Below are 13753 nucleotides of genomic sequence, written 5' to 3'. Positions count from 1 at the left end.
ATTCCACAGTGAACACTAGTAGTCTAAGGGTAAAGCATCATGCACCCAAGGCTTGTATCAGTCCCAGATGAATGTACACATTGATATCACTTAGTGCCATATTAGGGTCGGAGATACCAGCTGGTAAAGAGAGAGCAGATTGGTGGCAGGTCATCTACCTTCTATAGGTAACCATGGATGTGCTCGCAACTCTAGCAGCTATTTCTTCTTCCTTTGAAGCCAACAGTTGTCAAGTGTCAGCACGGTTCAGTTCTGAAAACTGAATCCTGGGAAATCAAATGTTGTCCCAGTCTACAGTGCACAGACCCAATATTCTGACAGAGGAGTTCAGTAGTACAACAGTAGTATCTCATCTCTGACAATGAGATATCTTCATTTCTTCTCCATCATGTGATCCGCTGGGATCTCTATTCATAAGAAGAGTGGCAAGCAAACCACCTCCTTGTTGCTGAATCATTTCACAGATAGTGGGCTCATTAACCCATTTTCCTTTCACATTTTTTCTTACAGCTGTGGTTTATCAATTAATCAATCAATTACTGGTTCTGGAGTACAGGGCATTAATTCTTGGTGGTAAGGCCTGCTCTTCATGGTATTCCTTTCCCTCATATATGGAAATCTTATCCATTACTGATTTCTTTTGGTACCACTATGCCTAGACCCTGCTCTGCTAGTAAAACATTTTCTATGTATTTTATTAAACCTTTGATGCCTGGCTCCAAAAGCCCCAATTTAAAAAGCAGGCCGAGTAGCTAAGATACAAAGAAATAAACAACTCAAGCTGCTCTGCAGCAAACTAAACAGCTGACGTAATTCGTTAAGTGCTAGTGAGCAGTGTGTCCTGTAATAAGATTCAGTTCCTGTTGGCTTAAAGAATAACAGAGGCAGTGGTAGCGTGAGCCAGACAGAAGCCTGTTAGGAGCGCTGTCCTAATAGACCTGCTGTTGACAGGAGCCTGGAAAAAAAGCAGCAGGACACACTGCGATTCAAGACTGCTATTTACTGTCAACAGCGAAGTGCCAAGGATTGGTCCCATCATTGCTGGTTTTTTAACCTGACTGTGTTTACTGAGCCAGCTCTTTTGGAAAGCTCATTGTCATTATTCTTCTGACTGACTAACCTTCAAATTATTAAGAAAAACAAACAATAATATCTAATGGAGAAACCAAAAGATGTGCCTGTCGGAGGGCTCTGTGCAACAGGGAGGGCCATAATTTCCTGGATCTTTTGGTTTCGGAGACGTGGCTCTCTGGTGGGTGTGTAGTTTTAACCAAAATTGCTTATATAGCTTTTCAGTCTGAACATTTTGCCAACCACTTTTACTTTTCTGCTTGTAACAGAGCACATGCACTTGTGCCGGGCTATATCCAGCCACGCAATGAAAAGGTGATTTCTTCCTTTCAAAGGGGGAAAAAACATCTTGAAAGAGATTCTTTCCTCCACTACATCCCCTTTGTGCCAGAAGCATGGAAGCAGACTTGGTACAGTCAGATTCTATTCCATCTGGTCTGGCTCCAGTATAGGGAGCAAAACGGGATGTGAGGAGAGCATGCTGCACTCCAGCAATCCCCAGCTGGTGGACAGTCTCTGGGAGACTACTGCCAGCTGCATTGTCTAGAGGAGAGCCATGAGTTTAAGGCCAGTTCAGAACTCCCTTATAGCTCAGCTGGTGCTTCCGAGTTATCTAAAATTTTCTGTAATGGGTAGACGTTTTTACTCTAACAAATTTGAAACAGCAGTCACTGAGCTGCCTGCTGTCATTCTGCAATGATCCAACTACAAACAAAGGTGATGTGTGAGGGGTACTCTTTTTCTAAGACTCCAATTCATTCCAGGCCGTATCGGTTCATGGAATGCTGCTGGTGATGATTCACCTAATGCTACAGATGATGCAGCTGATGAGATCATGGATCGCATTGTAAAGTCAGCCACCCAAGTGCCAAGTCAGCGAGCGGTGCCTAGAGAGAGGAAGCGGTCACGTGCAAACAGGAAGTCATGTGAGTACTGCTGATAAACTTGTTGCAGTGGAGAGGAAAGCTGTCTGTCCATCTGTCTCTTTTTATATGCACATCTGTATGTTTATGTGTATGTGTGTAAATATGTAGGATCAGCTCCTTAGCTTGTGTAAATCAACATAACTCCAGTGATTTCACTGAAGTCTATACATTGAGGATCTGTCCTGAAATGTTTCAGTTTAAAATTCACATTTAAACTTTTTGGTGATAGGCTATTAGCATTATTCAAAATACACTTAGCATTTGGAAAGTTTAGAATTAGATATTTAGCTCAGGCAAAACAGCATAAAACATAATGGTAAAAATTCTCTATGGAAGTCAGAATTAATATCAGGTGAAGAAAAGCATCATGGCTTGAACCTGGCTTCCAATATGTAGATAATATTGCTGCATATTTGGTAAACTCGGTATTGAGCATACAAGCCCGTACCTATTCTTCTTCTTCGAGTGCATGCTCATGTCCATTCCCGTGTAGGTGTGTGCTTGTCACATGCACTGCCGCCGGAAGGTTTCTCCCTCAGTAGTATCTGTCGGGTCAGCTCCAGCAGTCTATATAGCTCTTCATGGCACTCTGTATAGGAGCCTGCTGACCCAGCGCCCCCTCAGTCCAGCTAGCTTGTTGGTTAACTCTGAACCCACCTCCAACATTTGCTTGGGAATCACCTAGATGGGAATGGACATAAACAAGCACTCGACGAAGGAAAAAATGGTTACTAACCTTTCAGTAACTGTTGTTCTTTGAGATGTTTTGCTCATGTCCATTCCTAAACCTGCCCTCCTACCCCTCTGTCGGAGTTGTAAGGAATTCAGGGGGCCCGAGGTCAGCAGGCTCCTATTTTCAACACCATGAAGGCAAAGCTCCGGGGGCACCAGATACCACTGAGGGAAAAACCTTCTGGCGACAGTGCGTGCGGCGTGCGCGCACACCTACATGGGAATGGACATGAGCAACACATCTCAAAGAACAACAGTTATGGAGAGGTTAATAACCTTTTTTTACTGGACAGTTACTACTGTAGACAATGAGTGTCTATGTACTAGAGAACTGAACAATGCTTTAGTAGGAAAAGGAGTCCAATATGTAAAAGTGCTTTAATGTTTCTGTGATCACAGTACACATCAACAGGGTATTGCAATCAGTTAAAGAACCCAAATGGAAACTAAATTAACTTGCAGTCAGGCATTGTGAAGTAATAAAAAAAACCAATTTATTTGTATATGTATATACAGAATACAAGATATGCCCTGTTGTAATTGACTTCATTGTGTCTTAACTATAAAAGGCCACTGTCAAACGTATTATTTCACAACTTTAAACATCTTTTCTTTATTGTTGGTACAATGTCCTTTTGCAAACTTGGAAGTAAAATCTGTCTACTTATGGTAGTGAAATTTGTCTGCAAAGCAGCCACAAAGCTGGTTTAATTTACGTTGGGAATTAAAGGAAATCCTGTCGTAATGCAACCCTCCAGTGGCACAGAGCTGCCGTAGTCACCCAAGTTTGAGAAGTTTGGCTTTGATGTTTATTAAATGCAGTAGTTTAAGTTACAGTAGTCTTTGCGATATTCCCCATTCCAAGCATGGAGAATATTGCAGTTACCGTGGGAAAGGTGAATACCAGAGGAGGGTAAAAATTTAAGATTTTAATCATATTCACTGTCTGTGGCTTTGTGACCACCTCTCCATCCATTTTTTAGCATTTCCAGGAAGTTAGAACAAAGAAGAGACAACAACAGTGAGTGAAAGATCACAACAGGCATACTTTTTGTGGCATTGTTCTAGTTCAGTTAACCTTGTTGGTGATGGAAAGCATTCTGTACAAACAGCACTTGGCTTTTATTAGCTAGCATATGCCAAAAGCACATTCACTCTTCCCAAAGTGCCAAAACGGGGATTTTTGCGTGCGGCAACTTCCTCAGAGAAATTAAAAATGAACTAGGCATTCTGGTTGAATGAGCAAACCTTCCAGCAAAGAAAATGAGCTGACACTGGATTGTCTCTTTTACTTTCTGTCACAGAGTACACCACAGCTCTCAGCAGCATATCCACTGCGACCACCTGCTGCCCCACATGCGCTTGTGTTCTCCATATGTGCTGATTGCTGTAGGTGACTCATGCATATCAAACAGATGCCCTTTATGTTTGCATATTTTTGTGGCTTACCCCATGCTAAACTATTCCCTCTGTTAGCAATCCTCTCCCCACACACACACAAAAGCCATATGTTCGATGTCTTTGCCAGGCACCTTTCTTCCAGGAAAGCACTTGCTACAGCAAAAGGGATAATAATGAAAATACTATATATTTTCCATAGGGCTGGTTTTCATTTATGTTTAGTGAAAACATCAACAGGGATTAAGGACTCAGTAAATGTTTAGGCTGGGACTGATTTCCATTGTAATTTATCCTGATAGATTCCAGCTCTCTCACTTGTTTTGTCTTCAAGATCTCAGCTTGCCTTTTAAGTCGACTAAAAGACAGTTTCAAAATAAATGTAAAGTTCAGTAGTTTAGCGTACGGCACTTCAGCAAGGAGAATGTCTGGAACTGTACAACTTCAGTGGTAGTTGATATACCTGGATAATGAATGAATAAAATGGTTTGGCTTGAAAAACCACTGAGCTGAAGAGATAACAAGGCACCTGCATTTTCTCCCCAAGGAACTAAGCAGGACCCCATCAATATGAATGTAGAATTTAAGATAAGAGAATGGGAAAGGCTACTCTGACTGCTGAACAGTCAAAAGTCTATGAAAGTGGCACAGATCTACATGAATATACTGGAAACTAGAGCTTTAGGTGGTTTAGTGCTGCAGGGTTACGTTCCTTTGTTGTGTAAAGAGCAAAAGACACAATAGTTCGTTGTTCTGACCCATACAGGTTGGCAAGACCCATCCCTACACATACACTCAGAGTGAAAGCGAGGAGGGTGTGTGTTTGGTGTTCAATCTAACTCAAAATGTCAAAGTGAAACTAACTTGAAAGTACCAGCTTGCACCATGTTTTTACTGCAGCCATGTAAAATCATACATTTCTCAGGGTTTTAATGCAGAAGAATAAATCTGCTCAGGTTCACTTAAAGCGTAGCAAAGATTTAAGTGAACCTGGACTGAGATGTGTGTGTTTCTATCAAAATTGGAAACCCAAATGAGTTATGCATGATTGTGTTGCAAACATTTCATGTGACTCTACCAGTTACCTTTCATAGACAAGGTGAGGGGATAAAGAAAATAGAGATGAGAAATTAGTAACTCTCAGTCATTTTGAATCAAGAGAGAAATAGAAATGGAGTTATAAGAGAAGCAAGTTCTTACTCAGCCATTGGGTGAATCTATTGGGAAAATAATATATTTTTACATTTGTTGAATTAGGTCTTCCACAAAGTGGAATGAGATAAATTGTTGGGTAGTGTGATCATATTCAGTATTCAAAGATCAATATTTAGATTCTAATGAAAAGAAAAGGTCAAGTCAGAGCAATCGAAGGAGCCATAAGTTGTGAGAAGGAATAAGGCTGTGAAAAGTCCTTCGACGATAAATGAATGGTAATTCCTGTATCTGCTCTACAACCTCTGAAGATATCAAGGGTTATTGATAAATGCAGATCTGACTTATAGGGCCATTGAAAACAAATAAGAAGGAAAATGTTGAGAAAGAGCTGAAATGGAGAAGATGGGGGTACGGGTAAACTAAGAAAAACTGACTTCTGCTGAGATATACTGTAAATGTATGAAGGCTGTGTTCTGAAGGTGAATATGTGTGATAAGAGGGACTGTTTCTGAGGTACCTCCAAAACATTAGAGGTTTTGCAAGATAAAATTGTATATACACAAGTCTAATGACAACTCAATGTCATTACTATGTGATGGTTATTCAGTGGCCTATATGACATATGTATTGAACTGGAGAACACGTGAGAAAACTGGAGAACACAATCTGACACTCTCATTAGAAGTCTTAACAGTTTAATGAGCCACAGAACCCAAAGTCAGGGTTGAGGCACATTGCCACAGGAAGCTTGCACTGTTCCTTTCTCTAATGTGTCTGTTCTGCATTTAAATAAAGACTCCAATCTCTAGGGTTCTCAATTCAGCATGTTTCACAAGCATTAAATAAAAACTGAGGGTTGGACATGTGCTATTTCCATTGTTTTAGACTTGACAGAAGCTTTCTGGGTGAAAGGTTTTTATAACATTATTTAGAGCTGTCCAACCTAGCAAGAAAATAGAAAATAATATAATTGTGATTGTCTGGTTCTCCCCTACGTATGGGATGAACTTCAGAAATGATACCATAACAAACAGTGAATATGAGGGAAAACTGGAAATGGTGATGTTTTAGAACCACTGTATGCAGTAGTCCAAATTCCAGTGAACACAGTCCAGTTGTTAAGGAGGAAAACGGAGTTAGTTTTAGCAATTTGCAGAAAACTGTTATTGCAGACTTTGAAGCACTGGGTTGTAAGGAATAAAAAATAGAAGTTGCAGAATGAAAAGGGGTCATGGAGATCTGAGAAAACTAGAGGAAGGAATGGAGGTATTTTGGTAGAGAAGGAATTAGATGAAAGACAAGCATAAGATGAGAGACAAGGTAGATGAGGTAATATCTTTTATTAGACCAACTTCTGTTGGTGAGCGAGGCAAGTTTTCGAGCCACACAGAGCTTTTCTTCCAGGCTGGAGTGTAAGCATGGGTGGCCGGTGACCCAGCTGCCTGGGGAGGCTAACCCCCGGCCCCTCCCCTTGTGCCCGAGGCCTCGCCCCCCCTCCCTCTTCCTCCCCCACAGGAGCCCAAAGCACCCCCCACTGGCCCCAGCACCGGATGACTGGGGGTGGGGGGGTGAGCCCGCAGCCCCAGTGCACCACAGCCTCAGCGCCCACAGTTCCTGGGCGACACAGCCGCTGCACCCCCAGCCCTGGTGCTCAGGCAGCCAGGCAGTGCAGTCACTGCACCCCCAGCCCTGGGGCTCTGGGCAGCCCCCAAACCTCAGGGCTCTGGGCAGCCAGCCCCGGAGAGCCGGGCAGGCAGTGTGGCCTAGCACCAGCCACCCCAGCAAGCATGCTGGCCTAGGGGTGGGGCCACGGTAGGCTGTTTGGGGAGGCACAGCCTCCCCTTGCCTACAATACCCGCCGCCCATGAGTGTAAGGTGGACAGGGAGACTGACACTCCACTGTCATGAGACCGAGTGAAAGAGAAAAGAAAGGGAATGAAGAGGGAAGGTACACACTTGAATATCCCAGCAGTAAATAGGGTACTCACACCATGATGACCACATGAGGAATATAACGTTGACTGCATCAAGTGTTAGAAAAAGGTTGCATGATCACTCCTGCTGCTCTGCACACTGAGAATGCACACTGAAACTAGTGGTAAAAATTGATAGGATGAGAACTTTTATGTAAGAAATAGGGAAAACTCGATGGTGGAAGAACCAAAGAAGAGGGCTGTGGATACATACAGTAGTACTGGAGGTATCAAGGCGTCTTAGCTGGTATGAAAAGGCACTTTCATTGTTCTTCTTTTGATGTTTGTTTACTTCAAAGATTCAGTGATGAATGCTCAATAAACAGGCTGTACATAAAATCATTCACTCAGAGCTGTCGATTGCAGTACTCTTAGTCATGCTGGAGTAGCACCTTGCTCTTGAGTAGTCCCGTTGAAATATGTGGGACTACTCAAGGAGTAAAGTACTACTCCACATGAGTAAGTGTATCAAAATCAAGCTCCAATTTAATAAACGTGTATCAGGCCCAGTGATAGACACCTAAAGAGCCAAACACTAACTCCAACACGTGCATAAAGGTACATGGAAATGAAGATCTAAACATCAGTGGATTAAACCAGCCAAATAGGGAATGCTTTGCGACTTTTGTGAGCAGCCAAGGGTGGGCTCTGACAGGCATCTTCGGAGAAGTTTTATGGCAGACCCCTACAAGTGCTCTGCCAAATACAAATTGAACCACAGGACAGCAAACAAAGTCAAATCCACTTGATCTCAATTGCCTTAGTGGAACACAGTGTGAAATGGGGACCTGCTAGAGCCTTAATCCTGGATTATTACATCATTATTGGCATTATCAGTGTTAATATCTTAAAGTGTATTTGTTGGCTCATGAAAGTCCGTGTCCTGGGCAAAGAGATGGTGTCATAAGCATGGTCTCACTGAGTCACATATTTATATTGAGGAGCAGGTGAGCAGCCATATTCTGCATATGCTGATGTTTATCTAGCATGGAGATGGCAAAGGTGGGCAGGTTACTGGCTAGGCCTGTTTTTGTGAGTTTAGATTTTCCCCATTCAAACAACAACAGTGACAATTCCGTTCAAAGACTTGTAAAACGCACTTTTTCTAAAAGACTTTCAGTGAAAATTCACCATAGAAACAAATCTTAAAAAATAAACGAAACAAATGCCATTTTTGAACATGGATCTTCGTCTGTATCATGTGTCTATATTGTATTCCTTAATTTAGGGCCCAGTTTTTTGAAGTCTGCTGATTCTCAGTGGTACTTATTCACATGAGTAGTTACATCAAGTTCCATGTAACATGAGTAAGGATTGCAGAAGCAGGAAGTTTCACAACTAGATGCTTATTTAAAGTTGATTTCAAAACGTTTGTTGGTTGTTTGTTTTTTGCTCATTTAAATTAAAATCTACTATAGATTTAGGATAGGGAAACTGTTTGGATCAAATCAAAGTGACTCAAATTTTAGCCTGCAGCATGAATCAAACCACTGGACCCAAACTACTTTTGATGTTTAAAAACCACGTGTAATGAGCTGCCCATTTATCAGGTTTTGAAGCCCTGCCGGTTAACTAATGCTGATAGATTCTCATTGTGTCATTCGTTCTGTGACCCTCCTCACTAAGTATTTGAGCACCTCACAAACATTAATGTGTTTATCTTTACAACATCCTTGTGAGATAGGGAAGTCTTATTATCCTCATTTTACAGACAGGAAACTGAAGCACAGAGATATTAAGTGACATGCACAAGTCCATGAAAGAAGTGGGAACTGAACTCAGATCTCCTGAGTCCTATCTCAGTGCCTTAACTACAGAAATATCCCAGTGCAGGTCTTTCTTGTTAGACTCCACCCTGAATATAAACGAGGTAGGAATAGCACGCTAGAAAAGGGATCTAGGATGTAGGAAAGAATCCTATGAAGATCCAGCTCTGAAGAGGCTGAGATTTCATGCAGTATTATTTTGGAATAACACATTTGTTAATCAAATAAACTCTGGAAGGTAGGATGACTTTTTGACTCCTCAGGTGTATAATTTTTGTTCTGAGCTGGCTGGGAGCTCCACCAGCTTACACCTCAGTTATTGTTTTTTCTTTATGTTTTATTTTCATATGTCTGTGCACTTATTTTTTCTGGCCAGGATCAAATACAAAAGTGCCAAAATGCTATAAAAGAGCCTGTTATCCAGATATTTATGGCCTGACTGAAAACAGGAATTAATGGAAATTATGCCTTTTTATGTCTTTCGATAAAAAAAGATTATATAAACTCCAAAATCCCAAGCAATTTTGCTTCCAATTTATAACTAAATCCACAATTGCTGGGTTCAGTATAAAAGAAAGGAGTTGGGAAGAAGGAAGGGCAAACTTAATCAATCAGGTTACTTAATGCACACTTAGCAGCAATTAATCACAATTACAATAAGTAAATATTTCATAGATGTTATTCATTATCAAATGCTATTTGTCGTAGCAAAACATACTTAACCTGATACTTTCACAGGGTGGTCATCACGCTAATAAAAGTTTAATTGAATGAAAAATAAAATGATGAAATAGCTAAAACTCTGGAAGATGGGAGATTGAATTCAGTAGATGGTACAGACTCTTTATGAAATCAGTAGTAGTTTTTTGATGCCTTCCAAAAAAATATGCTCTAGTTTGCCCATAAGTTATTGGTATCATTGTAGTAATTACTGGGTGTAATACTCCTGTGATATGCAGCAGGTCAGATTAGAGTATAGGAACTCTGGAATTGCTTTTCTGAGGTCCACTTAGTCCTGTATGCTGTCTCTGACAATGGCCAGTGCCAAATGCTTCAGAGGAGGATGTACGAACTCTACAATATGCAGATATGGGATAATCTGCTCCGCATATTAGGTCTTGTCCTGATCTCTAATAGTTGGACATTGATTTAGGGTTTTAAGCATGAGATGTATTATCCCTTCCAAAAGTTTTAGCATAGTTATTATGAATATTCTTATCCACATAAATGTCCAGTCTCTTCTAGCCTTAAAATCTAGTCATAAAAAATACATTATAATAAAAAGATATGTTTTGTTTCTTCTAAACTGACTCCTAATTTAGCAGGATAGAATATAAATGCACTGACACCAGGCAAGTAGAATCTGCTTTTAGTTCATCAAATGTATACTGCACTACTGTTTGGCAAGGTCAGGGAACATGTGTCCTTTTCCCCAGATTGCATCATTTGCTTTTTTGGATTTGATGTTTTGTTCCAGAACATTCTACTAGTCCAAAGATGTCCGTGGCTGGCCCGTGCCATCTGACTGGGGCTAAGCGGCTGATTAATTGCGGTGTAGACATTTGGCATCGGGCTCCAGCCTGGGACCATCCCATCTTGCAGCGTCCTAGAGCCTGGGCTCCATCCCAAGCCTGAACATTTACACTGCAGTTAAACAGCCCCTTAGCCCCAGTCAGATGGCATGGGCCAGCCATGGATTTTTAATTTCATTGTTGCCGTACCCTTAGAATTCATGGGCATGAGGCAGATTCTCAAAGAGGGGAGCCAGTAAAGGAGCCGTGTGACTGTAATCAGAGTTTTGGGCAGGTAAAGCAAGTTTGAAGGCTGAGGGTATTGTAGTGGGGTTTTTTACAGTGTGTTTTAGCAGAGAAGCCATTTTGCTTCCCAGCAGGATCCCATAGTGTAAGCAAAACGTTACTGAATTTTTTGATTTGTCCCTGTGACTATAAGTGTAATACACAGTCTCCAATGAGTGCAGAAAGCAGACAAAGGAAGGATCAAAGAATAGCTGATGAACTGAGACGTCCCAGGTGTTGCTAAATAAAGACAATGAGTGCTGGAGTGTCCTATATTTCTTGACTGAGTGATGCTGATTAGTTATATTGCAAGAACAAGCTGAAGGTGAAAGGAGGAAGCTAGGATTTGGCAAGATAAGGGTGCATAGCAAACATTAAGTGATGGGATGTTGGATAATTCATATAGAATTATAGCTCTGTAGAGGAGTGCTGGGGAGGTGATCTATTTATGGTTCCAGGTTATAAGTAAGTCAGTGTCATCTCTTACTACAGAATCATGGAAAGTAATACCATGTAAGTCATTCACAACAAAAGTTAATTTTGACATCTTTAGTTTACCTCTTTCAAGGGATAGAAATAGTTAATTCATTGTTGTCAGTTATTTATTTTGTTCTCAGTCCACTAGACAGAAGTCATTTCACTCACATTCCCCTTTGTTTCCTCTTTAGTATATTTTAAAGATTTAAAGGGTTTTTTTTTCTTTTAATTTCTGGCATAGTGAGTACGGATATTGCTCTGGGTATTTGAAAAATAACATATGGTCTGGTTGCACTGCTGGCCTTAAACATGCACTTTGTTTACTTTGGTTTCTATCCATCTTAATTAAAGACTTCAGGTTTACACCAGGTCAGCTGTGTATGCCTGTATTTATATCATTCTTCCTTCCTTATAGGAGATGTCTTCCTTCCAACGTCTGAGTAAAGAAATCAGAAGCAGTGTGGTGTTGGCTTTCACGATCAAACTGTTCTTGAGGAAAGGGCTTCAATTAAGAACCAGAAATAATAAGGAAGTTTAGAGTACAAGAATAAAAGTGCGATCATGCATGGCTTTACTGAAAAGCAAGGTGATAGCCATAGTTGCCAAAGGGAGCCCTCTAATGCCCTGAAGAAATTTCACATGATCATTTGTGAAGGCAGGAATTCCAACTACATTCATAGTATTGAGATTGCATCTGGAGGGATGTCTCTGTTTGGAGATGCAAAACAAGTTCCCACAGCAGTTACCTTGCATTTTGCTTTGGCTCAAAGCAGGGCAGCACAATGGGAGGGACCCCACCTACAGCACAAAGGGGGGGAACCTCACCCGTAATTGGATCCGAATTTCTCAAAGCAGAGTAACCCTGAATAATCAGCATATGCACAAAAAAACATTTTCATCTCAATTGTTTTGAATCTATCTTCTTGGTTTACAGATCTGCTTTTTAATCTTCTTTATTCCCCAACAAGGACTCCAGGTGAGAGATTCAGACATTATTAGGTTTAGATTCCAATTCCATAGAACTTATGTGCTCAAAGATAGTAGCCCTTCTCTTCCTCCTCCTAGTCCTTTTTCAACACACAGTTCTAAATCTACGAGCCCTAGCTCTTGCCTCAGTGAAATACATCTATTACTAAATGATAAATTGCTTTAAAAATGGAACTTACAAGGTGTATGCCTAACACCTCTGCTAAATCCCCTTGCTTTTTCAATCCTCCATCCCCTACCTGATTTGCCCATATACACATTGGCTATTTACAGTCTAATCTTGCAAATACATATTACCAAATGTAGTGCTTACTACTGTGAGCATTACATTCAGTATTCATGCTCCCAGTACTACACGATAATATTTATGGCATGGTCCCCAATTCAGATTAGCGTTTAGGCATGTGCTGTCCTGAACAGGGATGCTTTCCTGCCTCAGGACCATAGATTCTAAGCTTTTCGAGGCTGTATTCTTCCATGTCTGTACAACAGTCTGGTTCACTATGGGCACTATATAAATCATGTTAATTGGTGAGGAAGATGCTGACACCTAAAAACGTTACCCAGAGATACAAACCATTTTTAGTTAGTAATTAAAACAATAGGTTAAATATTAGGTAGAAACAAAAAATCCTTTCCTTTATCCAAATTCTTCAGAATAATGTACCTATTGTTCTCTAGAATATAACCCACTTAAAGATCAAACACATCTCTTAACTTTCTCTTATAAAGACAAATTTTATCCTTTTTTACTTTTGGCTTCCCCTTTATGTTATTTAATATCTAGTCTTACAATGGAATTTGCTGAATAGTTGAATTCTTTGTTAGGAGAGACTGGCACTATCTATGAAATTTGGTTGGGACAACTTCTGACATGCTGGCCCTGACTGAAAATGCTGCATATTTCAGTTGTCTGCACATTTTCAAAGTGGTACTGGATGAGATCCAGGAATTCACTCACAAATCCCATAAGGAAAAATTTCCGTACGCACCACCACCACTTGGGAAATTTAGCCCTGCTCATGCTCAACAATGACATATGCCTCGCTTAATGCAAGTTTAGCTTAATGCAGACTATAAGATATTGACATGAAAAATATATCATCTAAGTGAACAATGGAAGGGGATGAAGAACACAGAGAGTTTCTGAATTGAGCTCACATAACCAAACTGCCATAGCCTGACTGATGGGGGTAAAATCAGAGAGGACTTAAATGGCAGTGTCTGTAATATGTTGGGTGTACATTGATTGGAAAGGGATTTTCTCAATCACTTAAACACTGATCTGAACATGTTTTAAAAGATAAGCCCCTTTGAAGTGTAAGTCAGATTGCATGAGGGCCAGGCCTCAGTCTGCTGCTGTTTATCATATTTGATAGACTACATTAGCAGGAAGATCCCTGTGGGAAAAAGTGAGAAGCTGCTATATGCAGTGTTGTTGTGGACATGTTGGTCCCAGGATATTAGAGAGA

General features: G+C 40.7%; 1 protein-coding gene across 6 annotated transcripts in view; it reads left to right on the top strand.

Moving 5' to 3' along the window:
* The window catches only part of FHOD3 (formin homology 2 domain containing 3), a 625903-nt gene that overhangs the window by 603486 nt on the left and 8664 nt on the right, over window positions 1-13753 (top strand). For all 6 annotated transcript variants that reach the window (XM_073332694.1, XM_073332693.1, XM_073332692.1 and 3 more), the window contains one exon: window positions 1836-1997. In XM_073332694.1, the coding sequence (XP_073188795.1) occupies window positions 1836-1997 (162 nt within the window). The remainder of the gene's footprint in view (window positions 1-1835; window positions 1998-13753) is intronic.

Source organism: Lepidochelys kempii, chromosome 2 (genome assembly GCF_965140265.1).
Source record: "Lepidochelys kempii isolate rLepKem1 chromosome 2, rLepKem1.hap2, whole genome shotgun sequence".
Lineage (NCBI taxonomy): Eukaryota > Metazoa > Chordata > Testudines > Cheloniidae > Lepidochelys > Lepidochelys kempii.
The sequence above is the reverse complement of the archived record's forward strand: the minus strand, read 5'-3'. Positions and strand labels throughout refer to the sequence as shown.